Below are 27,549 nucleotides of genomic sequence, written 5' to 3' on the forward strand. Positions count from 1 at the left end.
GTCTGACAAAGATCTTACAGGATGAACACTTTTGCAATATATACTCAGTATCTCTTTCCCAGGGAGCTCGACTGCACCACGGCCACGAGGCATCACCAGCGCCAGACTCAGCGGGGCCCATGGAAGGAAGGAGTCCGACTGGCGCTGTCCTCGGCCACGGCCTACCCGGGCTCACCAGCAGCTTCAGGATGGTTTGCCAGCAGAACGTCCAGCCTGCTATGAGCATAGCACATTTCATCACAGCACCTGTACTGACCTGACAGCCCCTAAAGGATGCCATTTCTCCATGTGATAGAACATGGGTCGGGAGACTGAAGAGTGGAAGTTTACCTCTCATTGCCAGCCCCAGTGATCCAACCAGGTCTTTAAGCCTTCCGTCCCCACAAGTTCAGGTCCAGAAATCTAACTGCCCTGGCTCTAGATGCTTCCACAGGGGACTCGCAATGTTGCCAGCTCCTTTGGAGCTCCTTCTGCCAGGAGACCAGGGAAAGGTTTGGCTATGTGAAAAAGCAAATGGTAGGATACGGAGCTCACGTGAGTCACTGGGCACTTCTGTGCTTGCATGCATAGGGTCAGGCGTAACTAGATGGTCACAGGCAATGTGGCCTGGAGAGGTCACTGGGAGACCAGACTTCTTAGGAAAGAAGAACTTGGTCCCCCCAAAATGCGAGTTAGCATAGTGCAAGTGCTGAGTGGGTGTGAGAGACTGTAGCAGTGATGCTACAAGGAGACAGCAAAGGTCTAGTACATCTTGGTGGCCCTCAGACCAGAAGCAACAGCAGCAGGAGCATGGCGATTACAGCTGCCCATGACTGGTCGCCGTGACATTGTACCACTCGGCTCCCCTTTTACGAAACAGCACACACTGCAGCTGTCAGGAGCGTGGTTATGCTGGAGGAGAGTGCCTGCTGACCCTGAGGTTCTTGGGGTGGCCCCAAGCCGAAGCCCAGGGGGCTCAGCCACTTCCATCCACTGTGACATTAATCACATGCATGGTATCTGCTCCAGAGCTCCTCGGTGGGCTGGCACATACCATCAGGTTGGCATTGTGGTCTTCCAGCTTCCCTGTGCAGAGTCCTACATATTTTGCATTCCTACTTCCCTCAGCACCTCCTTCCCAGACAGCCCCACAGCACCCCCAGCACTGCACATCAGTGGCGGTGGAGTCCACACGGCCCCCAGGGTGGGCAGCAGTCCGATGTGTGAGGGCCTCCGCTGTAGCCCACCTGGAAAATATTGGGCTCTCCCGGTTAGAGGTGGTGGTTGGCACGAGCATAGGGACCCACACTGAGCGGGGAACACAGCCTCATCCTTTCTGGTACGTAGCACAGGTCCCATGGGTGCCTGTCCGAGCCTGGACAGTACCATGAGTCTCCGTCAGTAGGCTCCATCTCAAACTTTGAATCGGACACTGCATCAGGGTTCCAACGTCGTTCATGAGAGAGTCAACAACCAAAATCAAAATGTGTGTGCCTGCACATCACAGAAGCTCGGCAGACTTCCTGTCAAGAAGCGAGATGATCTTGGTGTGTGAAGACCTTGCCACTGTCGCATCGTCGTGCACGTGACCACATTCTCGATTCACTAAGTAAGAACAAAGAGGGAGAAGGCCACGTTCCACAAGTGAATTGAGTGGCAGCAGCCACAGGTGAAGCCTCTCTAGACACTCTGTAGAGACATTACTTGGACCCGTTTTATGGCCGTCCTTGTCCATCTCTGGTCAAGAAAACTGACTGTGCCTGCCTTTGCTGACCATTTACAATGCTCTCAGGCTGTCAGCCAAACAGTAATATTTGCCAAGTTTGTGGGAATGACTAGTCTTTCTCTACTGCCTCAGACTTCTGATTGAGCCTGACCCTCAGCATCGTGACTCGGATGTCCAGCGCCAAGCTCCCAGCCTTGTTTCTAGTGTCAACACACAGATTCTTCTGATCAGAGTCAGTTGACTGTCAAATGGGTCCTTTGGCTCCGGCAGAAGATTAGATCAATAGCAGAGGAACTCTGAGCAGCAAGGCCACTTGTAGGACCACCCAGGAAACTGCCACTTGAAGTGCCAGCGTGGACCACTGGGCATGCTTAACCAGTGTTTCATGTCTATAAAGTGTCTTATTGAGAGCTTCAGACTTTGTTCAGATGGCCACGGGTAATACAGAGCTACCCAGCAAGCCTGCACTCAGCATTTCATAGTATATCCCTGTGCCTTAAGTGCTCTAACAAAATCAGATTCAGAACCAAGTTCAGGGCTGCTGTCTGCGGCCTTCCAGACTGTCATCTGTCCCACTGACCTTTCTCAGTTTGTAGAGAAGAGTAATCGTTTGGCATCGGAAACTTTCCTCAATATCGTATAACAATTTTACTCCTCCCTTACGCCAGATACTGTGTTAAAATTGTGGTTCCCATGTCAAGCTTCCAATTTTGTGTTACGTAAAAATGTCTCATTGAGTCTCCAATTCCCCGTCATATCAAAACCCCCACTGCCCTTTCACGTAATGGTGCTGTCCAAGGAAAAGTTTCATATTCGGGATCGCTACGAGGGGAAAGAGAAAGAGTGGGGAATCAAATTAAGTGTCTTGAAAGGCATCTCCGGCTTTGTCATTGTGCCTCGGGAATGCCCTGTCATGTGCCGGCACCTGACTGATTGAGTTGTGTGCGCATTTCCTCTTCAGTGATGCGATTATCCCGTGATAAGAGCAGAGTCTCAGGGCTGGCTGGTTCAGTTCGTCAGAGCGAGGGGCTGACCACGGCAAGGTCAAGCGGGGGATCCCTGTGACAGGCAGCTGCCAACCGCAAAGAAAAAGTTAGGTCTGGTCAGAACGACAGCACAGTGTCCTCGTGCTCCAAGAGCCACAAGTCCAGGAAGGCCTTTGAGCCAGGGTGCCTGCACAGCGCTGGCCACTTCCTTTCCGCTGCTGGTCACCTGGAAAGACCGGCTCCGCTGTGCTGTCCCTGGTGCTGGCAGCAGTGACAGAAGATGACACTCCCCAGCTTGTTACCGGCACCGACCCAGCGGTCCGACGACCAGCCTGAGGCTGCGGAAAAGGCCACCTCCCAGAGGTCGTGGAGGACCTCACCCGTCTCCTCCCGAAGAGGACCTCCCCCATATGGGTGCCAGGAAGGATGGCTGCCCCAGTTATTGAAGGATTTTGGAGATGGAGGTGCTTTTCCAGACATCCACGTGGCCCAGTATCCCCTGGATATGGGACAGAGGAAAACAATGTCAAATGCGCTGGCCATTCAGGTGGATCCTGAAGGAAGAATGAAGTACAACGCAATTGCTCGACAAAGACAGGTGAGAGACAAGGTCATTTGCAGCACATACACTGGCCTGGTTCCAAAGGAAGTTACGAATGCAGATGACACAGACCTGCAGAGACCAGATGAAGAAGCTATTAAAGAGATAACAGAAAAGACACGAGCAGTCTTAGAGAAATCCGTATGGCAGAAGGTTGCCACAGCCAGGCCACTGGGCGCCGTTGATAAACTGGCTCCAGCTCGGTATATCCGATACAGCCCAGCTCAGCAAGGAGGGCCTTTCAACTCTGGAGCTACACAGAGGATTATTCGCATGGCAGAAATGCGGACAGATCCCATGGAGCCTCCAAGGTTTAAGACTAACAAGAAAATTCCCCGGGGACCACTTTCTCCTCCTGCACCTGTCATGTGTTCCCCTAGCAGACAGATGACTGTAAGGGAACAACGGGAGTGGAAGATTCCTCCCTGCATTTCTAACTGGAAAAACGCAAAGGGTTACACGATCCCACTGGACAAACATCTGGCTGCGGATGCAACAGGACTACAGACAGTACACATCGGTGAGAAGTTTGCCAAACTCACCCAAGCCCTCTACACGGCTGAACGCAAGGCTCGAGAAGCTGTGGAAACGCGTGCCCAGGTAGAGAGAAAGATGGCTCACAAAGTAAAGGAGAGACGTGAAGAGAAACTCAGAGAAATGGCCCAGAAAGCCAGGGAGAGGAGAGCTGGGACCAAAACCCATGTGGAGAAAGAGGAGAGGGAGGACATCCGGCATGACAGGCGAAAAGAGAGACAGCGTGCCCGGAACCTGCCCACGGCAGCACAAGAGAAGAGGCTGAAAGTACAGAGAAGTGGAATTCGGGATGTGACCGAAGTCATTGCTCTCAGTATGGCCAATCCTCGGACGTCCAGTGAAGTTCAGTACGACCACAGGCTCTTTGACCGATCCCAAGGGGTGGACAGTGGATTTGCAGGTGCACAAGATGAACTTTACAATGTGTATGATGGAGCCTGGAGAGGTGGTCAGGGCATGGCCCAGATCATTTACAGGCCCAGCCAAAATCTGAGCAAGGACGTGTGTGCTGATGACCTAGAAGCCAGAATAAAGAGCAACAGATTTCTTCCCGACCAGGAGGTTTCTGCTTCAGACCCAAGGCAGAGAGGCCGAGAAGGACCAGTTCCGTTTGAGGAAGATCCTTTTGGTTTGGGCAACTTTTTGGAAGAAGCCAAACAGCACGGGGCCTCTAAGCGACCCTCAGAGAGCAGCAGCCCCAGGGAACGTGAGCACGAACGCAAGAGGAGGAGGAAGGAACAGACGCACATCTCTTCAGAGTAAACAAACTATCACCCAGAAGCCTGAGGATGTGAATCTTAGGGGAGCCCAGTTTGTAAAGGCTCAGGATGAAAACCCAGTCCGGGTGCCAGATTCCAGCGCTTCTTTATATCACGGCAGAAAGGGGGATCACAACTTTCTACTTAGACATTTCATTTTGTTCAAAGAGTGGGTTGTGTTTGTGCTTCCCCTGCCTTTTGTCATTTTTAGAACTCACATCCCCACACACGAACTGAAGACCATTTCCCATTGTGGGGCTCTGGTAGTTGGGGTCAACCTGTTGTTAAGAACAACTGCTTCCGAGTAGAGTCACACCTGCATGAGCAGGGTTGTGTTCCCATACTAGAGCTGTCCTGCCCCGTGAATTCTCCCCCTGTTGAGGTCTGTGTTATTTTGGAGTAACGAGACTGAGCTCTTGTTTTGTTCAGCAATTTGATTCAAATAAAAACATTTAGACAAAAAAATAAAGTTTCTCATTAATGATAAAAACATGTTGTGCCTGAGGTCATGTGAGTGTAACAGGAGATGATCTCATGGGAAGAAGCCAGTTCAATCACCTAGTGCCCAGCCCCCGACCTGGGAGCACAGGGAAGCCCGCGCAGGACGTGCCCTTGCTCTCCAGCCCATCTGTGATTGCTCCCCCGGGCAGGAATCACCTATTTCAAAAGAGACACAAGCTTGGCAGGGGGTATGTTACTTCCCACAGGATAGAGAACCCTGTGGAGGGACAAAGACAAAAAGTGAGGCCTCCATAAGGAGGCTCCCCAATATGGTCATCAAAATCCCTCTTTTGCAGAGTTCCCAGAGATGTTTCTGTTGCTACTGGGTGCAGGTGTCAGCACCCTGAGAGGAAACCCTGTGACTAGGGCGACAGGTAAACCAATCATGCAAATAAAGGTAAAACCCCTGCATCACAAAAATAGAGTCCCCAGAGAGGCAGTGACTTTTGTCCCATCCCAGTAGGGGACTCAGGGGAGTCCTTTGGCACCACCGTGACGCCTTGACGCGCGACAACAGCAAACACAGAGATGAGTAGCCCGGGGAAGCCTTCGCATTCCGAAGTCCATTCCCCACCCTAGGAAGATCCTGTGCACACGGTGACAATGAGACCTCCGCCTTTAGAAATCCACCCATGCCCCAGGAAAGGGACACAGACTGATAGGGGTTGAAGAAGACCCCAACGTTGCATGTATTGGAAACGCCATCACAGTCGGGGTTGAGCTTAGAGTGTAGGAACTCGTATCGTGGTCATTGAAACTCGGGGCGCTTTAAGAGATGATTCAATTGTGTGGTCTGTGTTAGTGAATGGATCCACCCATGCACACAGCAATGGGTGTGGTTCCGATGGCTTTAAAAGGAACTAGTGAAGAGGTTTGCTCTCTCCCTCAGGGAACCTCACCGTGTAACACCCTGCATTGCCGTGGAGCCACCACCAAGGACAGGGACCTCACTCGATATCTTCCCTGGTCTTTGCACTTCCCAGCCTCCAAAACCATAAGAAATGAAACATCTTTACACATTCCCCAGGTTTACATATATCTGTTATAAGCGGAGACGGACTGACACACATCACGTTATGAGATGAGGGGAAGAAAGCTAAAACTTGAGTTTTGAAAGTAAGATACTGCCTGCTCTGGCTTATAAGAAAGCATGACAGCCACCCCCGACCACTGAAAGCAGAGCCTCCAGGATCGAGCACCAGGGACCCCGCAGCCTGGGACACATCCTCGATTTGCTGTCAGAGGGTCAGCGAGAGAAAGAGGTGTGGCCTCCCCAGGTGATCCCAGTAGGGTCACTGTGCGCAGAACTGCCTGCTTTTGCACGCCACACTGATCTTACCAAGTTGTGAACTGAGAACAGACGTCACGTAAGGTTGCACTGGGTTGGGGAAGGCATAGTTGATGGAGCAGGAGAAGACCAGTTATGACAGAGCAGGAAGGCTCTGAGAAAGTGTAAGAAGGATGCCTTCCAGAAGTCACTTCCTAGGACGGCTCCCTCATCCATTCAAGGTACAATGATCTCATCATATCCCTCCTCTTTGTGGCCCAGAGCCCACCTCTGGGCACCCGTGGCTCTGTCCACATTCCTAGGAGGCCAGGCCGGTGCCTCCACCAGCAAGCTCTGAGCCCCGACGGACCACTTTGAAAAGCAGCGCAAGTGGGAACACCCTGTGGCCGGACACCGGACGAGCATGGACCCGCTCTTCCCTCTCTTCCACCTCTCAGCCTTCATTCCCTCGGGTCTCCCCATCTGCGTTCATCCAGCACTCATGCGGCCGGTGAGTCTTTCTGGAGCCCATCTCAGCTGAGACTGAGTGTTTCCAACCTTTCGAGTTGATCATGTAGTCTCTAAAATGACAAATCCAAGTTTACTTTTGATTCAGTGAGACAAATAAAAAGAAACTGAAAATGCTCTTACTCTACAGGTGTGTGCCCATAGGTCTTCCTCGATAAGTCTTCATGCTCACTTTGTCTTGAACGAACAGGACAAGATGGAGAGAGTGCTTTCTCCAGCGCATTCCCTGCTCAGCAGGAAGAGATGAGGAAGTAAAAGGGCCAGGGATGAGGAGGCCCAGCAGCATTCACACTTCCCACTGCAAGGTCTATGGACAAGCAGAGAAGGCCTAGGTTGGAAGTCCAGAACCCCACCCAAGGGATGGCAAAGCTGACAGATGTTTGTCAAGAACGGATTCAATGTTAGCATTTTAACACTACGAAATATCCTGGCAATGACATGTGCAGCCGGACACCGAGCAATCGCATAGCCTCACGAGCCATTTCAGGTAATGATTGTGTCAAATCCCTGCCACCTGGCAGAAGCAAAGGATCTCACTGTCTACTAGAAGAAGCCCTGATGCTTAGAACAAAGTCCTTGTTTTCCACTGCAAGTGTTCCATCAGTGTTTACTCTTCAGTCACGAGTCACACGGTCGAAAGTTCAAACAGCCAGCCTTATTTGTCCCCACAGAGGACCCTGGTGAAGTTAAGAAAAACCGGCGGACCTACGAAATTGCCGTGGTGGTCCTACCCAGCCTACACCCCCATCAGCGTGACCCCGGCCCAGCCCGCAGCACACCTGGCACTCAGGTGCACAATCCTGGGCATCAGGCTGGAGGCCGGCAGGGGACGCTAGAGGCAAGTTACAGTTCTTAGGCCTCAGGGACAGCCCACCCTCTCCCTCTTGCAGTGCAAGGGGTTGACTGCTCTTCAGCCTCCTTGCGAACAGCTGCATCACATGGATTTTAGTCTGACAAAGATCTTACAGGATGAACACTTTTGCAATATATACTCAGTATCTCTTTCCCAGGGAGCTCGACTGCACCACGGCCACGAGGCATCACCAGCGCCAGACTCAGCGGGGCCCATGGAAGGAAGGAGTCCGACTGGCGCTGTCCTCGGCCACGGCCTACCCGGGCTCACCAGCAGCTTCAGGATGGTTTGCCAGCAGAACGTCCAGCCTGCTATGAGCATAGCACATTTCATCACAGCACCTGTACTGACCTGACAGCCCCTAAAGGATGCCATTTCTCCATGTGATAGAACATGGGTCGGGAGACTGAAGAGTGGAAGTTTACCTCTCATTGCCAGCCCCAGTGATCCAACCAGGTCTTTAAGCCTTCCGTCCCCACAAGTTCAGGTCCAGAAATCTAACTGCCCTGGCTCTAGATGCTTCCACAGGGGACTCGCAATGTTGCCAGCTCCTTTGGAGCTCCTTCTGCCAGGAGACCAGGGAAAGGTTTGGCTATGTGAAAAAGCAAATGGTAGGATACGGAGCTCACGTGAGTCACTGGGCACTTCTGTGCTTGCATGCATAGGGTCAGGCGTAACTAGATGGTCACAGGCAATGTGGCCTGGAGAGGTCACTGGGAGACCAGACTTCTTAGGAAAGAAGAACTTGGTCCCCCCAAAAAGCGAGTTAGCATAGTGCAAGTGCTGAGTGGGTGTGAGAGACTGTAGCAGTGATGCTACAAGGAGACAGCAAAGGTCTAGTACATCTTGGTGGCCCTCAGACCAGAAGCAACAGCAGCAGGAGCATGGCGATTACAGCTGCCCATGACTGGTCGCCGTGACATTGTACCACTCGGCTCCCCTTTTACGAAACAGCACACACTGCAGCTGTCAGGAGCGTGGTTATGCTGGAGGAGAGTGCCTGCTGACCCTGAGGTTCTTGGGGTGGCCCCAAGCCGAAGCCTAGGGGGCTCAGCCACTTCCATCCACTGTGACATTCCTCACATGCATGGTATCTGCGCCAGAGCTCCTCGGTGGGCTGGCAGATACCATCAGGTTGGCATTGTGGTCTTCCAGCTTCCCTGTGCAGAGTCCTACATATTTTGCATTCCTACTTCCCTCAGCACCTCCTTCCCAGACAGCCCCACAGCACCCCCAGCACTGCACATCAGTGGTGGTGGAGTCCACACGGCCCCCAGGGTGGGCAGCAGTCCGATGTGTGAGGGCCTCCGCTGTAGCCCACCTGGAAAATATTGGGCTCTCCCGGTTAGAGGTGGTGGTTGGCACGAGCATAGGGACCCACACTGAGCGGGGAACACAGCCTCATCATTTCTGGTACGTAGCACAGGTCCCATGGGTCCCTGTCCGAGCCTGGACAGTACCATGAGTCTCCGTCAGTAGGCTCCATCTCAAACTTTGAATCGGACACTGCATCAGGGTTCCAACGTAGTTCACGAGAGAGTCAACAACCAAAATCAAAATGTGTGTGCCTGCACATCACAGAAGCTCGGCAGACTTCCTGTCAAGAAGCGAGATGATCTTGGTGTGTGAAGACCTTGCCACTGTCGCATCGTCGTGCACGTGACCACATTCTCGATTCACTAAGTAAGAACAAAGAGGGAGAAGGCCACGTTCCACAAGTGAATTGAGTGGCAGCAGCCACAGGTGAAGCCTCTCTAGACACTCTGTAGAGACATTACTTGGACCCGTTTTATGGCTGTCCTTGTCCATCTCTGGTCAAGAAAACTGACTGTGCCTGCCTTTGCTGACCATTTACAATGCTCTCAGGCTGTCAGCCAAACAGTAATATTTGCCAAGTTTGTGGGAATGACTAGTCTTTCTCTACTGCCTCAGACTTCTGATTGAGCCTGACCCTCAGCATCGTGACTCGGATGTCCAGCGCCAAGCTCCCAGCCTTGTTTCTAGTGTCAACACACAGATTCTTCCGATCAGAGTCAGTTGACTGTCAAGTGGGTCCTTTGGCTCCGGCAGAAGATTAGATCAATAGCAGAGGAACTCTGAGCAGCAAGGCCACTTGTAGGACCACCCAGGAAACTGCCACTTGAAGTGCCAGCGTGGACCACTGGGCATGCTTAACCAGTGTTTCATGTCTATAAAGTGTCTTATTGAGAGCTTTAGACTTTGTTCAGATGGCCACGGGTAATACAGAGCTACCCAGCAAGCCTGCACTCAGCATTTCATAGTATATCCCTGTGCCTTAAGTGCTCTAACAAAATCAGATTCAGAACCAAGTTCAGGGCTGCTGTCTGCGGCCTTCCAGACTGTCATCTGTCCCACTGACCTTTCTCAGTTTGTAGAGAAGAGTAATCGTTTGGCATCGGAAACTTTCCTCAATATCGTATAACAATTTTACTCCTCCCTTACGCCAGATACTGTGTTAAAATTGTGGTTCCCATGTCAAGCTTCCAATTTTGTGTTACGTAAAAATGTCTCATTGAGTCTCCAATTCCCCGTCATATCAAAACCCCCACTGCCCTTTCACGTAATGGTGCTGTCCAAGGAAAAGTTTCATATTCGGGATCGCTACGAGGGGAAAGAGAAAGAGTGGGGAATCAAATTAAGTGTCTTGAAAGGCATCTCCGGCTTTGTCATTGTGCCTCGGGAATGCCCTGTCATGTGCCGGCACCTGACTGATTGAGTTGTGTGCGCATTTCCTCTTCAGTGATGCGATTATCCCGTGATAAGAGCAGAGTCTCAGGGCTGGCTGGTTCAGTTCGTCAGAGCGAGGGGCTGACCACGGCAAGGTCAAGCGGGGGATCCCTGTGACAGGCAGCTGCCAACCGCAAAGAAAAAGTTAGGTCTGGTCAGAACGACAGCACAGTGTCCTCGTGCTCCAAGAGCCACAGGTCCAGGAAGGCCTTTGAGCCAGGGTGCCTGCACAGCGCTGGCCACTTCCTTTCCGCTGCTGGTCACCTGGAAAGACCGGCTCCGCTGTGCTGTCCCTGGTGCTGGCAGCAGTGACAGAAGATGACACTCCCCAGCTTGTTACCGGCACCGACCCAGCGGTCCGACGACCAGCCTGAGGCTGCGGAAAAGGCCACCTCCCAGAGGTCGTGGAGGACCTCACCCGTCTCCTCCCGAAGAGGACCTCCCCCATATGGGTGCCAGGAAGGATGGCTGCCCCAGATATTGAAGGATTTTGGAGATGGAGGTGCTTTTCAAGAGATCCACGTGGCCCAGTATCCCCTGGATATGGGACAGAGGAAAACAATGTCAAATGCGCTGGCCATTCAGGTGGATCCTGAAGGAAGAATGAAGTACAACGCAATTGCTCGACAAAGACAGGTGAGAGACAAGGTCATTTGCAGCACATACACTGGCCTGGTTCCAAAGGAAGTTACGAATGCAGATGACACAGACCTGCAGAGACCAGATGAAGAAGCTATTAAAGAGATAACAGAAAAGACACGAGCAGTCTTAGAGAAATCCGTATGGCAGAAGGTTGCCACTGCCAGGCCACTGGGTGCCGTTGATAAACTGGCCCCAGCTCGGTATATCCGATACAGCCCAGCTCAGCAAGGAGGGCCTTTCAACTCTGGAGCTACACAGAGGGTTATTCGGATGGCAGAAATGCAGACAGATCCCATGGAGCCTCCAAGGTTTAAGACTAACAAGAAAATTCCCCGGGGACCACCTTCTCCTCCTGCACCTGTCATGTGTTCCCCTAGCAGACAGATGACTGTAAGGGAACAGCAAGAGTGGAAGATTCCTCCCTGCAATTCTAACTGGAAAAACGCAAAGGGTTACACGATCCCACTGGACAAACGTCTGGCTGCGGATGCAACAGGACTACAGACAGTACACATCGGTGAGAAGTTTGCCAAACTCACCCAAGCCCTCTACACGGCTGAACGCAAGGCTCGAGAAGCTGTGGAAACGCGTGCCCAGGTAGAGAGAAAGATGGCTCATAAAGCCAAGGAGAGACGTGAAGAGAAACTCAGAGAAATGGCCCAGAAAGCCAGGGAGAGGAGAGCTGGGACCAAAACCCATGTGGAGAAAGAGGAGAGGGAGGAAATCCGGCATGACAGGCGAAAAGAGAGACAGCGTGCCCGGAACCTGCCCACGGCAGCACAAGAGAAGAGGCTGAAAGTACAGAGAAGCGGAATTCGGGATGTGACCGAAGTCATTGCTCTCAGTATGGCCAATCCTCGGACGTCCAGTGAAGTTCAGTACGACCACAGGCTCTTTGACCGATCCCAAGGGGTGGACAGTGGATTTGCAGGTGCACAAGATGAACTTTACAATGTTTATGATCGAGCCTGGAGAGGTGGTCAGGGCATGGCCCAGATCATTTACAGGCCCAGCCAAAATCTGAGCAAGGACGTGTGTGCTGATGACCTAGAAGCCAGAATAAAGAGCAACAGATTTCTTCCCGACCAGGAGGTTTCTGCTTCAGACCCAAGGCAGAGAGGCCGAGAAGGACCAGTTCCGTTTGAGGAAGATCCTTTTGGTTTGGGCAACTTTTTGGAAGAAGCCAAACAGCACGGGGCCTCTAAGCGACCCTCAGAGAGCAGCAGCCCCAGGGAACGTGAGCACGAACGCAAGAGGAGGAGGAAGGAACAGACGCACATCTTTTCAGAGTAAACGAACTATCACCCAGAAGCCTGAGGATGTGAATCGTAGGGGAGCCCAGTTTGTAAAGGCTCAGGATGAAAACCCAGTCCGGGTGCCAGATTCCAGCGCTTCTTTATATCACGGCAGAAAGGGGGATCACAACTTTCTACTTAGACATTTCATTTTGTTCAAAGAGTGGGTTGTGTTTGTGCTTCCCCTGCCTTTTGTCATTTTTAGAACTCACATCCCCACACACGAACTGAAGACCATTTCCCATTGTGGGGCTCTGGTAGTTGGGGTCAACCTGTTGTTAAGAACAACTGCTTCCGAGTAGAGTCACACCTGCATGAGCAGGGTCGTGTTCCCATACTAGAGCTGTCCTGCCCCGTGAATTCTCCCCCTGTTGAGGTCTGTGTTATTTTGGAGTAACGAGAATGAGCTCTTGTTTTGTTCAGCAATTTGATTCAAATAAAAACATTTAGACAAAAAAATAAAGTTTCTCATTAATGATAAAAACATGTTGTGCCTGAGGTCACGTGGGTGTAACAGGAGATGATCTCATGGGAAGAAGCCAGTTCAATCACCTAGTGCCCAGCCCCCGACCTGGGAGCACAGGGAAGCCCGCGCAGGACGTGCCCTTGCTCTCCAGCCCATCTGTGATTGCTCCCCCGGGCAGGAATCACCTATTTCAAAAGAGACACAAGCTTGGCAGGGGGTATGTTACTTCCCAAGGGATAGAGAACCCTGTGGAGGGACAAAGACAAAAAGTGAGGCCTCCATAAGGAGGCTCCCCAATATGGTCATCAAAATCCCTCTTTTGCAGAGTTCCCAGAGATGTTTCTGTTGCTACTGGGTGCAGGTGTCAGCACCCTGAGAGGAAACCCTGTGACTAGGGCGACAGGTAAACCAATCATGCAAATAAAGGTAAAACCCCTGCATCACAAAAATAGAGTCCCCAGAGAGGCAGTGACTTTTGTCCCATCCCGGTAGGGGACTCAGGGGAGTCCTTTGGCACCACCGTGACGCCTTGACGCGCGACAACAGCAAACACAGAGATGAGTAGCCCGGGGAAGCCTTCGCATTCTGAAGTCCATTCCCCACCCTAGGAAGATCCTGTGCACACGGTGACAATGAGACCTCCGCCTTTAGAAATCCACCCATGCCCCAGGAAAGGGACACAGACTGATAGGGGTTGAAGAAGACCCCAACGTTGCATGTATTGGAAACGCCATCACAGTCGGGGTTGAGCTTAGAGTGTAGGAACTCGTATCGTGGTCATTGAAACTCGGGGCGCTTTAAGAGATGATTCAATTGTGTGGTCTGTGTTAGTGAATGGATCCACCCATGCACACAGCAATGGGTGTGGTTCCGATGGCTTTAAAAGGAACTAGTGAAGAGGTTTGCTCTCTCCCTCAGGGAACCTCACCGTGTAACACCCTGCATTGCCGTGGAGCCACCACCAAGGACAGGGACCTCACTCGATATCTTCCCTGGTCTTTGCACTTCCCAGCCTCCAAAACCATAAGAAATGAAACATCTTTACACATTCCCCAGGTTTACATATATCTGTTATAAGCGGAGACGGACTGACACACATCACGCTATGAGATGAGGGGAAGAAAGCTAAAACTTGAGTTTTGAAAGTAAGATACTGCCTGCTCTGGCTTATAAGAAAGCATGACAGCCACCCCCGACCACTGAAAGCAGAGCCTCCAGGATCGAGCACCAGGGACCCCGCAGCCTGGGACACATCCTCGATTTGCTGTCAGAGGGTCAGCGAGAGAAAGAGGTGTGGCCTCCCCAGGTGACCCCAGTAGGGTCACTGTGCGCAGAACTGCCTGCTTTTGCACGCCACACTGATCTTACCAAGTTGTGAACTGAGAACAGACGTCACGTAAGGTTGCACTGGGTTGGGGAAGGCATAGGTGATGGAGGAGGAAAAGACCAGTTATGACAGAGCAGGAAGGCTCTGAGAAAGTGTAAGAAGGATGCCTTCCAGAAGTCACTTCCTAGGACGGCTCCCTCATCCATTCAAGGTACAATGGTCGCATCATATCCCTCCTCTTTGTGGCCCAGAGCCCACCTCTGGGCACCCGTGGCTCTGTCCACATTCCTAGGAGGCCAGGCCGGTGCCTCCACCAGCAAGCTCTGAGCCCCGACGGACCACTTTGAAAAGCAGCGCAAGTGGGAACACCCTGTGGCCGGACACCGGACGAGCATGGACCCGCTCTTCCCTCTCTTCCACCTCTCAGCCTTCATTCCCTCGGGTCTCCCCATCTGCGTTCATCCAGCACTCATGCGGCCGGTGAGTCTTTCTGGAGCCCATCTCAGCTGAGACTGTTTCCAACCTTTCGAGTTGATCATGTAGTCTCTAAAATGACAAATCCAAGTTTACTTTTGATTCAGTGAGACAAATAAAAAGAAACTGAAAATGCTCTTACTCTACAGGTGTGTGCCCATAGGTCTTCCTCGATAAGTCTTCATGCTCACTTTGTCTTGAACGAACAGGACAAGATGGAGAGAGTGCTTTCTCCAGCGCATTCCCTGCTCAGCAGGAAGAGATGAGGAAGTAAAAGGGCCAGGGATGAGGAGGCCCAGCAGCATTCACACTTCCCACTGCAAGGTCTATGGACAAGCAGAGAAGGCCTAGGTTGGAAGTCCAGAACCCCACCCAAGGGATGGCAAAGCTGACAGATGTTTGTCAAGAACGGATTCAATGTTAGCATTTTAACACTACGAAATATCCTGGCAATGACATGTGCAGCCGGACACCGAGCAATCGCATAGCCTCACGAGCCATTTCAGGTAATGATTGTGTCAAATCCCTGCCACCTGGCAGAAGCAAAGGATCTCACTGTCTACTAGAAGAAGCCCTGATGCTTAGAACAAAGTCCTTGTTTTCCACTGCAAGTGTTCCATCAGTGTTTACTCTTCAGTCACGAGTCACACGGTCGAAAGTTCAAACAGCCAGCCTTATTTGTCCCCACAGAGGACCCTGGTGAAGTTAAGAAAAACCGGCGGACCTACGAAATTGCCGTGGTGGTCCTACCCAGCCTACACCCCCATCAGCGTGACCCCGGCCCAGCCCGCAGCACACCTGGCACTCAGGTGCACAATCCTGGGCATCAGGCTGGAGGCCGGCAGGGGACGCTAGAGGCAAGTTACAGTTCCTAGGCCTCAGGGACAGCCCACCCTCTCCCTCTTGCAGTGCAAGGGGTTGACTACTCTTCAGCCTCCTTGCGAACAGCTGCATCACATGGATTTTAGTCTGACAAAGATCTTACAGGATGAACACTTTTGCAATATATACTCAGTATCTCTTTCCCAGGGAGCTCGACTGCACCACGGCCACGAGGCATCACCAGCGCCAGACTCAGCGGGGCCCATGGAAGGAAGGAGTCCGACTGGCGCTGTCCTCGGCCACGGCCTACCCGGGCTCACCAGCAGCTTCAGGATGGTTTGCCAGCAGAACGTCCAGCCTGCTATGAGCATAGCACATTTCATCACAGCACCTGTACTGACCTGACAGCCCCTAAAGGATGCCATTTCTCCATGTGATAGAACATGGGTCGGGAGACTGAAGAGTGGAAGTTTACCTCTCATTGCCAGCCCCAGTGATCCAACCAGGTCTTTAAGCCTTCCGTCCCCACAAGTTCAGGTCCAGAAATCTAACTGCCCTGGCTCTAGATGCTTCCACAGGGGACTCGCAATGTTGCCAGCTCCTTTGGAGCTCCTTCTGCCAGGAGACCAGGGAAAGGTTTGGCTATGTGAAAAAGCAAATGGTAGGATACGGAGCTCACGTGAGTCACTGGGCACTTCTGTGCTTGCATGCATAGGGTCAGGCGTAACTAGATGGTCACAGGCAATGTGGCCTGGAGAGGTCACTGGGAGACCAGACTTCTTAGGAAAGAAGAACTTGGTCCCCCCAAAAAGCGAGTTAGCATAGTGCAAGTGCTGAGTGGGTGTGAGAGACTGTAGCAGTGATGCTACAAGGAGACAGCAAAGGTCTAGTACATCTTGGTGGCCCTCAGACCAGAAGCAACAGCAGCAGGAGCATGGCGATTACAGCTGCCCATGACTGGTCGCCGTGACATTGTACCACTCGGCTCCCCTTTTACGAAACAGCACACACTGCAGCTGTCAGGAGCGTGGTTATGCTGGAGGAGAGTGCCTGCTGACCCTGAGGTTCTTGGGGTGGCCCCAAGCCGAAGCCTAGGGGGCTCAGCCACTTCCATCCACTGTGACATTCCTCACATGCATGGTATCTGCACCAGAGCTCCTCGGTGGGCTGGCAGATACCATCAGGTTGGCATTGTGGTCTTCCAGCTTCCCTGTGCAGAGTCCTACATATTTTGCATTCCTACTTCCCTCAGCACCTCCTTCCCAGACAGCCCCACAGCACCCCCAGCACTGCACATCAGTGGTGGTGGAGTCCACACGGCCCCCAGGGTGGGCAGCAGTCCGATGTGTGAGGGCCTCCGCTGTAGCCCACCTGGAAATATTGGGCTCTCCCGGTTAGAGGTGGTGGTTGGCACGAGCATAGGGACCCACACTGAGCGGGGAACACAGCCTCATCATTTCTGGTACGTAGCACAGGTCCCATGGGTGCCTGTCCGAGCCTGGACAGTACCATGAGTCTCCGTCAGTAAGCTCCATCTCAAACTTTGAATCGGACACTGCATCAGGGTTCCAACGTCGTTCACGAGAGAGTCAACAACCAAAATCAAAATGTGTGTGCCTGCACATCACAGAAGCTCGGCAGACTTCCTGTCAAGAAGCGAGATGATCTTGGTGTGTGAAGACCTTGCCACTGTCGCATCGTCGTGCACGTGACCACATTCTCGATTCACTAAGTAAGAACAAAGAGGGAGAAGGCCACGTTCCACAAGTGAATTGAGTGGCAGCAGCCACAGGTGAAGCCTCTCTAGACACTCTGTAGAGACATTACTTGGACCCGTTTTATGGCCGTCCTTGTCCATCTCTGGTCAAGAAAACTGACTGTGCCTGCCTTTGCTGACCATTTACAATGCTCTCAGGCTGTCAGCCAAACAGTAATATTTGCCAAGTTTGTGGGAATGACTAGTCTTTCTCTACTGCCTCAGACTTCTGATTGAGCCTGACCCTCAGCATCGTGACTCGGATGTCCAGCGCCAAGCTCCCAGCCTTGTTTCTAGTGTCAACACACAGATTCTTCCGATCAGAGTCAGTTGACTGTCAAGTGGGTCCTTTGGCTCCGGCAGAAGATTAGATCAATAGCAGAGGAACTCTGAGCAGCAAGGCCACTTGTAGGACCACCCAGGAAACTGCCACTTGAAGTGCCAGCGTGGACCACTGGGCATGCTTAACCAGTGTTTCATGTCTATAAAGTGTCTTATTGAGAGCTTCAGACTTTGTTCAGATGGCCACGGGTAATACAGAGCTACCCAGCAAGCCTGCACTCAGCATTTCATAGTATATCCCTGTGCCTTAAGTGCTCTAACAAAATCAGATTCAGAACCAAGTTCAGGGCTGCTGTCTGCGGCCTTCCAGACTGTCATCTGTCCCACTGACCTTTCTCAGTTTGTAGAGAAGAGTAATCGTTTGGCATCGGAAACTTTCCTCAATATCGTATAACAATTTTACTCCTCCCTTACGCCAGATACTGTGTTAAAATTGTGGTTCCCATGTCAAGCTTCCAATTTTGTGTTACGTAAAAATGTCTCATTGAGTCTCCAATTCCCCGTCATATCAAAACCCCCACTGCCCTTTCACGTAATGGTGCTGTCCAAGGAAAAGTTTCATATTCGGGATCGCTACGAGGGGAAAGAGAAAGAGTGGGGAATCAAATTAAGTGTCTTGAAAGGCATCTCCGGCTTTGTCATTGTGCCTCGGGAATGCCCTGTCATGTGCCGGCACCTGACTGATTGAGTTGTGTGCGCATTTCCTCTTCAGTGATGCGATTATCCCGTGATAAGAGCAGAGTCTCAGGGCTGGCTGGTTCAGTTCGTCAGAGCGAGGGGCTGACCACGGCAAGGTCAAGCGGGGGATCCCTGTGACAGGCAGCTGCCAACCGCAAAGAAAAAGTTAGGTCTGGTCAGAATGACAGCACAGTGTCCTCGTGCTCCAAGAGCCACAGGTCCAGGAAGGCCTTTGAGCCAGGGTGCCTGCACAGCGCTGGCCACTTCCTTTCCGCTGCTGGTCACCTGGAAAGACCGGCTCCGCTGTGCTGTCCCTGGTGCTGGCAGCAGTGACAGAAGATGACACTCCCCAGCTTGTTACCGGCACCGACCCAGCGGTCCGACGACCAGCCTGAGGCTGCGGAAAAGGCCACCTCCCAGAGGTCGTGGAGGACCTCACCCGTCTCCTCCCGAAGAGGACCTCCCCCATATGGGTGCCAGGAAGGATGGCTGCCCCAGTTATTGAAGGATTTTGGAGATGGAGGTGCTTTTCCAGAGATCCACGTGGCCCAGTATCCCCTGGATATGGGACAGAGGAAAACAATGTCAAATGCGCTGGCCATTCAGGTGGATCCTGAAGGAAGAATGAAGTACAACGCAATTGCTCGACAAAGACAGGTGAGAGACAAGGTCATTTGCAGCACATACACTGGCCTGGTTCCAAAGGAAGTTACGAATGCAGATGACACAGACCTGCAGAGACCAGATGAAGAAGCTATTAAAGAGATAACAGAGAAGACACGAGCAGTCTTAGAGAAATCCGTATGGCAGAAGGTTGCCACAGCCAGGCCACTGGGCGCCGTTGATTAACCTGCTCCAGCTCGGTATATCCGATACAGCCCAGCTCAGCAAGGAGGGCCTTTCAACTCTGGAGCTACACAGAGGATTATTCGCATGGCAGAAATGCGGACAGATCCCATGGAGCCTCCAAGGTTTAAGACTAACAAGAAAATTCCCCGAGGACCACTTTCTCCTCCTGCACCTGTCATGTGTTCCCCTAGCAGACAGATGACTGTAAAGGAACAACGGGAGTGGAAGATTCCTCCCTGCATTTCTAACTGGAAAAACGCAAAGGGTTACACGATCCCACTGGACAAACGTCTGGCTGCGGATGCAACAGGACTACAGACAGCACACATCGGTGAGAAGTTTGCCAAACTCACCCAAGCCCTCTACACGGCTGAACGCAAGGCTCGAGAAGCTGTGGAAACGCGTGCCCAGGTAGAGAGAAAGATGGCTCACAAAGCCAAGGAGAGACGTGAAGAGAAACTCAGAGAAATGGCCCAGAAAGCCAGGGAGAGGAGAGCTGGGACCAAAACCCATGTGGAGAAAGAGGAGAGGGAGGAAATCCGGCATGACAGGCGAAAAGAGAGACAGCGTGCCCGGAACCTGCCCACGGCAGCACAAGAGAAGAGGCTGAAAGTACAGAGAAGCGGAATTCGGGATGTGACCGAAGTCATTGCTCTCAGTATGGCCAATCCTCGGACGTCCAGTGAAGTTCAGTACGACCACAGGCTCTTTGACCGATCCCAAGGGGTGGACAGTGGATTTGCAGGTGCACAAGATGAACTTTACAATGTGTATGATGGAGCCTGGAGAGGTGGTCAGGGCATGGCCCAGATCATTTACAGGCCCAGCCAAAATCTGAGCAAGGACGTGTGTGCTGATGACCTAGAAGCCAGAATAAAGAGCAACAGATTTCTTCCCGACCAGGAGGTTTCTGCTTCAGACCCAAGGCAGAGAGGCCGAGAAGGACCAGTTCCGTTTGAGGAAGATCCTTTTGGTTTGGGCAACTTTTTGGAAGAAGCCAAACAGCACGGGGCCTCTAAGCGACCCTCAGAGAGCAGCAGCCCCAGGGAACGTGAGCACGAACGCAAGAGGAGGAGGAAGGAACAGACGCACATCTCTTCAGAGTAAACGAACTATCACCCAGAAACCTGAGGATGTGAATCGTAGGGGAGCCCAGTTTGTAAAGGCTCAGGATGAAAACCCAGTCCGGGTGCCAGATTCCAGCGCTTCTTTATATCACGGCAGAAAGGGGGATTAGAACTTTCTACTTAGACATTTCATTTTGTTCAAAGAGTGGGTTGTGTTTGTGCTTCCCCTGCCTTTTGTCTTTTTTAGAACTCACATCCCCACACACGAACTGAAGACCATTTCCCATTGTGGGGCTCTGGTAGTTGGGGTCAACCTGTTGTTAAGAGCAACTGCTTCCGAGTAGAGTCACACCTGGATGAGCAGGGTCGTGTTCCCATACTAGAGCTGTCCTGCCCCATGAATTCTCCCCCTGTTGAGCTCTGTGTTAATTTGGAGTAAGGAGAATGAGCTCTTGTTTTGTTCAGCAATTTGATTCAAATAAAAACATTTAGACAAAAAAATAAAGTTTCTCATTAATGATAAAAACATGTTGTGCCTGAGGTCACGTGAGTGTAACAGGAGATGATCTCATGGGAAGAAGCCAGTTCAATCACCTAGTGCCCAGCCCCCGACCTGGGACCACAGGGAAGCCCGCGCAGGACGTGCCCTTGCTCTCCAGCCCATCTGTGATTGCTCCCCCGGGCAGGAATCACCTATTTCAAAAGAGACACAAGCTTGGCAGGGGGTATGTTATTCCCACAGGATAGAGAACCCTGTGAAGGGACAAAGACAAAAAGTGAGGCCTCCATAAAGAGGCTCCCCAATGTGGTCATCAAAATCCCTCATTTGTAGAGTTCCCAGAGATGTTTCTGTTGCTACTGGGTGCAGGTGTCAGCACCCTGAGAGGAAACCCTGTGACTAGGGGAGACAGGTTAACCAATCATGCAAATAAAGGTAAAAGCCCTGCATCACAAAAAAAGAGTCCCCAGAGAGGCAGTGACGTTTGTCCCATCCCAGTAGTGGACTCAGGGGAGTCCTTTGGCACCATCGTAACGCCTTGAGGTGCAACAACAGCAAACACAGAGATGAGTAGCCTGGGGGAGCCTAAGGATATTTCATTTCTTATGGTTTTGGAGGCTGGGAAGTGCAAAGGCCAGGGAAGATATTGTCTCAGATCCCTGTCCTTGGTGGTGGTTCCACGGCTATGCAGGGTGTTACACGGTGAGGTTCCCTGAAGGAGAAAGCAAACCTCTTCACTTGTTCCTTTTAAATCCATTGGAACCACACCCATTGCTGTGTACATGGGTGGATCCATTCACTAACACAGACCACACAATCGAATCATCTCTTACAGGGCCCCAACTTTCAATGACCACGATACGAGTTCCTACACTCTAAGCTCAACCCCGTCTGTGATGGCGTTTCCAATACGTTCAACATTGGGGTCTTCCTCAGCCCCATCCGTCTGTGTCCCTTTCCTGGGGCATGGGTGGATTTCTAAAGGCGGAGGTCTCATTGTCACTGTGTGCACAGGATCTTCCTAGGGTGGGGAATGGACTTCAGAATGCGAAGGCTTCCCCGGGCTACTCATCTCTGTGTTTGCTGTTGTCGTGCGTCAAGGCGTCACGGTGGTGCCAAAGGACTCCCCTGAGTCCCCTACTGGGATGGGACAAAAGTCACTGCCTCTCTGGGGACTCTATTTTTGTGATGCAGGGGTTTTACCTTTATTTGCATGATTGGTTTACCTGTCGCCCTAGTCACAGGGTTTCCTCTCAGGGTGCTGACACCTGCACGCAGTAGCAACAGAAACATCTCTGGGAACTCTGCAAAAGAGGGATTTTGATGACCACATTGGGGAGCCTCTTTATGGAGGCCTCGCTTTTTGTCTTTATCCCTTCACAGGGTTCTCTATCCTGTGGGAAGTAAAATACCCCCTGCCAAGCTTGTGTCTCTTTTGAAATAGGTGATTCCTGCCCGGGGGAGCAATCACAGATGGGCTGGAGAGCAAGGGCACGTCCTGCGCGGGCTACCCTGTGCTCCCAGGTCGGGGGCTGGGCACTAGGTGATTGAACTGGCTTCTTCCCATGAGATCATCTCCTGTTACACCCACGTGACCTCAGGCACAACATGTTTTTATCATTAATGAGAAACTTTATTTTTTTGTTTAAATGTTTTTATTTGAATCAAATTGCTGAACAAAACAAGAGTTCATTCTCGTTACTCCAAATTAACACAGAGCTCAACAGGGGGAGAATTCACGGGGCAGGACAGCTCTAGTATGGGAACACGACCCTGCTCATGCAGGTGTGACTCTACTCAGAAGCAGTTGCTCTTAACAACAGGTTGACCCCAACTACCAGAGCCCCACAATGGGAAATGGTCTTCAGTTCGTGTGTGGGGATGTGAGTTCTAAAAAAGACAAAAGGCAGGGGAAGCACAAACACAACCCACTCTTTGAACAAAATGAAATGTCTAAGTAGAAAGTTCTAATCCCCCTTTCTGCCGTGATATAAAGAAGTGCTGGAATCTGGCACCTGGACTGGGTTTTCATCCTGAGCCTTTACAAACTGGGCCCCCCTAAGATTCACATCCTCAGGTTTCTGGGTGATAGTTCGTTTACTCTGAAGAGATGTACGTCTATTGCTTCCTCCTCCTCTTGCGTTCGTGCTCACGTTTCCTGGGGCTGCTGCTCTCTGAGCGTCGCTTAGAGGCCCCGTGCTGTTTGGCTTCTTCCAAAAAGTTGCCCAAACCAAAAGGATCTTCCTCAAATGGAACTGGTCCTTCTCGGCCTCTCTGCCTTGGGTCTGAAGCAGAAACCTCCTGGTCGGGAAGAAATCTGTTGCTCTTTATTCTGGCTTCTAGGTCATCAGCACACACGTCCTTGCTCAGATTTTGGCTGGGCCTGTAAATGATCTGGGCCACGCCCTGACCACCTGTCCAGGCTCGATCATAAACATTGTAAGTTTCATCTTGTCCTCCTGCAAATCCACTGTCCACCCCTTGGGATCGGTCAAAGAGCCTGTGGTCGTACTGAACTTCACTGGACGTCCGAGGATTGGCCATACTGAGAGCAATGACTTCGGTCACGTCCCGAATTCCACTTCTCTGTACTTTCAGCCTCTTCTCTGGCGCTGCCGTGGGCAGGTTCCGGGCACGCTGTCTCTCTTTTCGCCTGTCATGCCGGATTTCCTCCCTCTCCTCTTTCTCCACATGGGTTTTGGTCCCAGCTCTCCTCTCCCTGGCTTTCTGGGCCATTTCTCTGAGTTTCTCTTCACGTCTCTCCTTGGCTTTGTGAGCCATCTTTCTCTCTACCTGGGCACGCGTTTCCACAGCTTCTCGAGCCTTGCGTTCAGCCGTGTAGAGGGCTTGGGTGAGTTTGGCAAACTTCTCACCGATGTGTACTGTCTGTAGTCCTGTTGCATCCGCAGCCAGACGTTTGTCCAGTGGGATCGTGTAACCCTTTGCGTTTTTCCAGTTAGAAATGCAGGGAGGAATCTTCCACTCCCGTTGTTCCCTTACAGTCATTTGTCTGCTAGGGGAACACATGACAGGTGCAGGAGGAGAAGGTGGTCCCCGGGGAATTTTCTTGTTAGTCTTAAAACTTGGAGGCTCCTTGGGATCTGTCTGCATTTCTGCCATCTGAATAACCCTCTGTGTAGCTCCAGAGTTGAAAGGCCCTCCTTGCTGAGCTGGGCTGTATCGGATATACCGAGCTGGAGCCAGTTTATCAACGGCGCCCAGTGGCCTGGCTGTGGTAACCTTCTGCCATACGGATTTCTCTAAGACTGCTCGTGTCTTTTCTGTTATCTCTTTAATAGCTTCTTCATCTGGTCTCTGCAGGTCTGTGTCATCTGCATTCGTAACTTCCTTTGGAACCAGGCCAGTGTATGTGCTGCAAATGACCTTGTCTCTCACCTGTCTTTGTCGAGCAATTGCGTTGTACTTCATTCTTCCTTCAGGATCCACCTGAATGGCCAGCGCATTTGACATTGTTTTCCTCTGTCCCATATCCAGGGGATACTGGGCCACGTGGATCTCCGGAAAAGCACCTCCATCTCCAAAATCCTTCAATAACTGGGGCAGCCATCCTTCCTGGCACCCATATGGGGGAGGTCCTCTTCGGGAGGAGACGGGTGAGGTCCTCCACGACCTCTGGGAGGTGGCCTTTTCCGCAGCCTCAGGCTGGTCGTCGTTCCGCTGGGTCGGTGCCGGTAACAAGCTGGGGAGTGTCATCTTCTATCACTGCTGCCAGCACCAGGGACAGCACAGCGGAGCCGGTCTTTCCAGGTGACCAGCAGCGGAAAGGAAGTGGCCAGCGCTGTGCAGGCACCCTGGCTCAAAGGCCTTACTGGACTTGTGGCTCTTGGGGCACGAGGACACTGTGCTGTCGTTCTGACCAGACCTAACTTTTTCTTTGCGGTTGGCAGCTGCCTGTCACAGGGATCTCCCGCTTGACCTTGCCGTGGTCAGCCCCTCGCTCTGACGAACTGAACCAGCCAGCCCTGAGACTCTGCTCTTATCATGGGATAATCGCATCACTGAAGAGGAAATGCGCACACAACTCAATCAGTCAGGTGCCGGCACATGACAGGGCATTCCCGAGGCACAATGACAAAGCCGGAGATGCCTTTCAAGACACTTAATTTGATTCCCCACTCTTTCTCTTGCCCCTAGTAGCGATCCCGAATATGAAACTTTTCCTTGGACAGCACCATTACGTGAAAGGGCACTGGGGGTTTTGAAATGACAGGAAATTGGAGACTCACCGAGACATTTTTATGTAACACAAAATTGGAAGCTTGACATGGGAACCACAATTTTAACACAGTATCTGGCGTAAGGGAGGAGTAAAATTGTTATACGATAATGAGGAAGGTTTCCGATGCCAAACGATTACTCTTCTCTACAAACTGAGAAAGGTCAGTGGGATAGATCACAGTCTGGAAGGCCGCAGACACCAGCCCTGAACTTGGTTCTGAATCTGATTTTGTTAGAGCACTTAAGGCATAGGGATATACTATGAAATCCTGAGTGTAGGCTTGCTAGGTAGCTCTGTATTACCCGTGGCCATCTGAACAAAGTCTGAAGCTCTCAATAAGACACTTTATAGACATGAAACACTGGTTAAGCATGCCCAGTGGTCCACGCTGGCACTTCAAGTGGCAGTTTCCTGGGTGGTCCTACAAGTGGCCTTGCTGCTCAGAGTTCCTCTGCTATTGATCAAATCTTCTGCCGGAGCCAATGGACCCACTTGACAGTCAACTGACTCTGATCGGAAGAAAGTGTGTGTTGACACTAGAAACAAGGCTGGGAGCATGGTGCTGGACATCCGAGTCACGATGCTGAGGGTCAGGCTTAATCAGAAGTCTGAGGCAGTAGAGAAAGACTAGTCATTCCCACAAACTTGGCAAATATTACTGTTTGGCTGACAGCCTGAGAGCATTGTAAATGGTCAGCAAAGGCAGGCACAGTCAGTTTTCTTGACCAGAGATGGACAAGGACGGCCATAAAACGGGTCCAAGTAATGTCTCTACAGAGTGTCTAGAGAGGCTTCACCTGTGGCTGCTGCCACTCAATTCACTTGTGGAACGTGGCCTTCTCCCTCTTTGTTCTTACTTAGTGAATCGAGAATGTGGTCACGTGCACGACGATGCGACAGTGGCAAGGTCTTCACACACCAAGATCATCTCGCTTCTTGACAGGAAGTCTGCCGAGCTTCTGTGATGTGCAGGCACACACATTTTGATTTTGGTTGTTGACTCTCTCGTGAACTACGTTGGAACCCTGATGCAGTGTCCGATTCAAAGTTTGAGATGGAGCCTACTGACGGAGACTCATGGTACTGTCCAGGCTCGGACAGGGACCCATGGGACCTGTGCTACGTACCAGAAATGATGAGGCTGTGTTCCCCGCTCAGTGTGGGTCCCTATGCTCGTGCCAACCACCACCTCTAACCGGGAGAGCCCAATATTTTCCAGGTGGGCTACAGCGGAGGCCCTCACACATCGGACTGCTGCCCACCCTGGGGTCCGTGTGGACTCCACCGCCACTGATGTGCAGTGCTGGGGGTGCTGTGGGGCTGTCTGGGAAGGAGGTGCTGAGGGAAGTAGGAATGCAAAATATGTAGGACTCTGCACAGGGAAGCTGGAAGACCACAATGCCAACCTGATGGTATCTGCCAGCCCACCGAGGAGCTCTGGAGCAGATACCATGCATGTGAGGAATGTCACAGTGGATGGAAGTGGCTGAGCCCCCTAGGCTTTGGCTTGGGGCCACCCCAAGAACCTCAGGGTCAGCTGGCACTCTCCTCCAGCATAACCACGCTCCTGACAGCTGCAGAGTGTGCTGTTTTCGTAAAAGGGGAGCCGAGTGGTACAATGTCACGGCGACCAGTCATGGGCAGCTGTAATCGCCATGCTCCTGCTGCTGTTGCTTCTGGTCTGAGGGCCACCAAGATGTACTAGACCTTTGCTGTCTCCTTGTAGCATCACTGCTACAGTCTCTCACACCCACTCAGCACTTGCACTATGCTAACTCACTTTTTGGGGGGACCAAGATCGTCTTTCCTAAGAAGTCTGGTCCCCCTGTGACCTCTCCAGGCCACATTGCCTGTGACCATCTAGTTACGCCTGACCCTATGCATGCAAGCACAGAAGTGCCCAGTGACTCACGTGAGCTCCGTATCCTACCATTTGCTTTTTCACATAGCCCAAACTTTCCCTGGTCTCCTGGCAGAAGGAGCTCCAAAGGAGCTGGCAACATTGCGAGTCCCCTGTGGAAGCATCTAGAGCCAGGGCAGTTAGATTTCTGGACCTGAACTTGTGGGGATGGAAGGCTTAAAGACCTGGTTGGATCACTGGGGCTGGCAATGAGAGGTAAACTTCCACTCTTCAGTCCTTCGACCCATGTTCTATCACATGGAGAAATGGCATCCTTTAGGGGCTGTCAGGTCAGTACAGGTGCTGTGATGAAATGTGCTGTGCTCATAGCAGGCTGGACGTTCTGCTGGCACACCATCCTGAAGCTGCTGGTGAGCCTGGGTAGGCCGTGGCCGAGGACAGCGCCAGTCGGACTCCTTCCTTCCATGGGCCCCGCTGAGTCTGGCGCTGGTGATGCCTCGTGGCCGTGGTGCAGTCGAGCTCCCTGGGAAGGAGATACTGAGTATATATTGCAAAAGTGTTCATCCTGTAAGATCTTTGTCAGACTAAAATCCATGTGATGCCGCTGTTCGCAAGGAGGCTGAAGAGTAGTCAACCCCTTGCACTGCAAGAGGGAGAGGGTGGGCTGTCCCTGAGGCCTAGGAACTGTAACTTGCCTCTAGCGTCCCCTGCCGGCCTCCAGCCTGATGCCCAGGATTGTGCACCTGAGTG

General features: G+C 51.9%; 4 protein-coding genes across 4 annotated transcripts; 3 read left to right on the forward strand and 1 right to left on the reverse strand.

The window, feature by feature from the left end:
* Positions 1–2,872: 2,872 nt before the first annotated feature.
* On the forward strand, positions 2,873–4,588 carry LOC134385659 (SNW domain-containing protein 1-like). Its single transcript, XM_063107412.1, has one exon. The coding sequence runs from the start codon at positions 2,972–2,974 to the stop codon at positions 4,586–4,588; it is 1,617 nt and encodes a 538-aa protein (XP_062963482.1). The 5' UTR covers positions 2,873–2,971.
* Positions 4,589–10,799: 6,211 nt separating this feature from the next.
* Positions 10,800–12,416, forward strand: LOC134385661 (SNW domain-containing protein 1-like). The gene has a single exon (XM_063107413.1). The coding sequence runs from the start codon at positions 10,800–10,802 to the stop codon at positions 12,414–12,416; it is 1,617 nt and encodes a 538-aa protein (XP_062963483.1).
* A 6,206-nt stretch (positions 12,417–18,622) lies between these two features.
* On the forward strand, positions 18,623–20,239 carry LOC134385662 (SNW domain-containing protein 1-like). The gene is given in 1 exon segment (XM_063107414.1): positions 18,623–20,239. A coding segment is annotated over 1 exon segment (1,617 nt).
* Positions 20,240–22,816: 2,577 nt separating this feature from the next.
* Positions 22,817–24,412, reverse strand: LOC134386499 (SNW domain-containing protein 1-like). Its single transcript, XM_063108708.1, has one exon. It carries the CDS (start codon positions 24,410–24,412, stop codon positions 22,817–22,819), a length of 1,596 nt encoding a protein of 531 aa, XP_062964778.1.
* Positions 24,413–27,549: the final 3,137 nt, after the last annotated feature.

The sequence above is a fragment of the Cynocephalus volans genome, chromosome 9 (assembly GCF_027409185.1).
Source record: "Cynocephalus volans isolate mCynVol1 chromosome 9, mCynVol1.pri, whole genome shotgun sequence".
NCBI classification, from domain to species: Eukaryota; Metazoa; Chordata; class Mammalia; order Dermoptera; family Cynocephalidae; genus Cynocephalus; species Cynocephalus volans.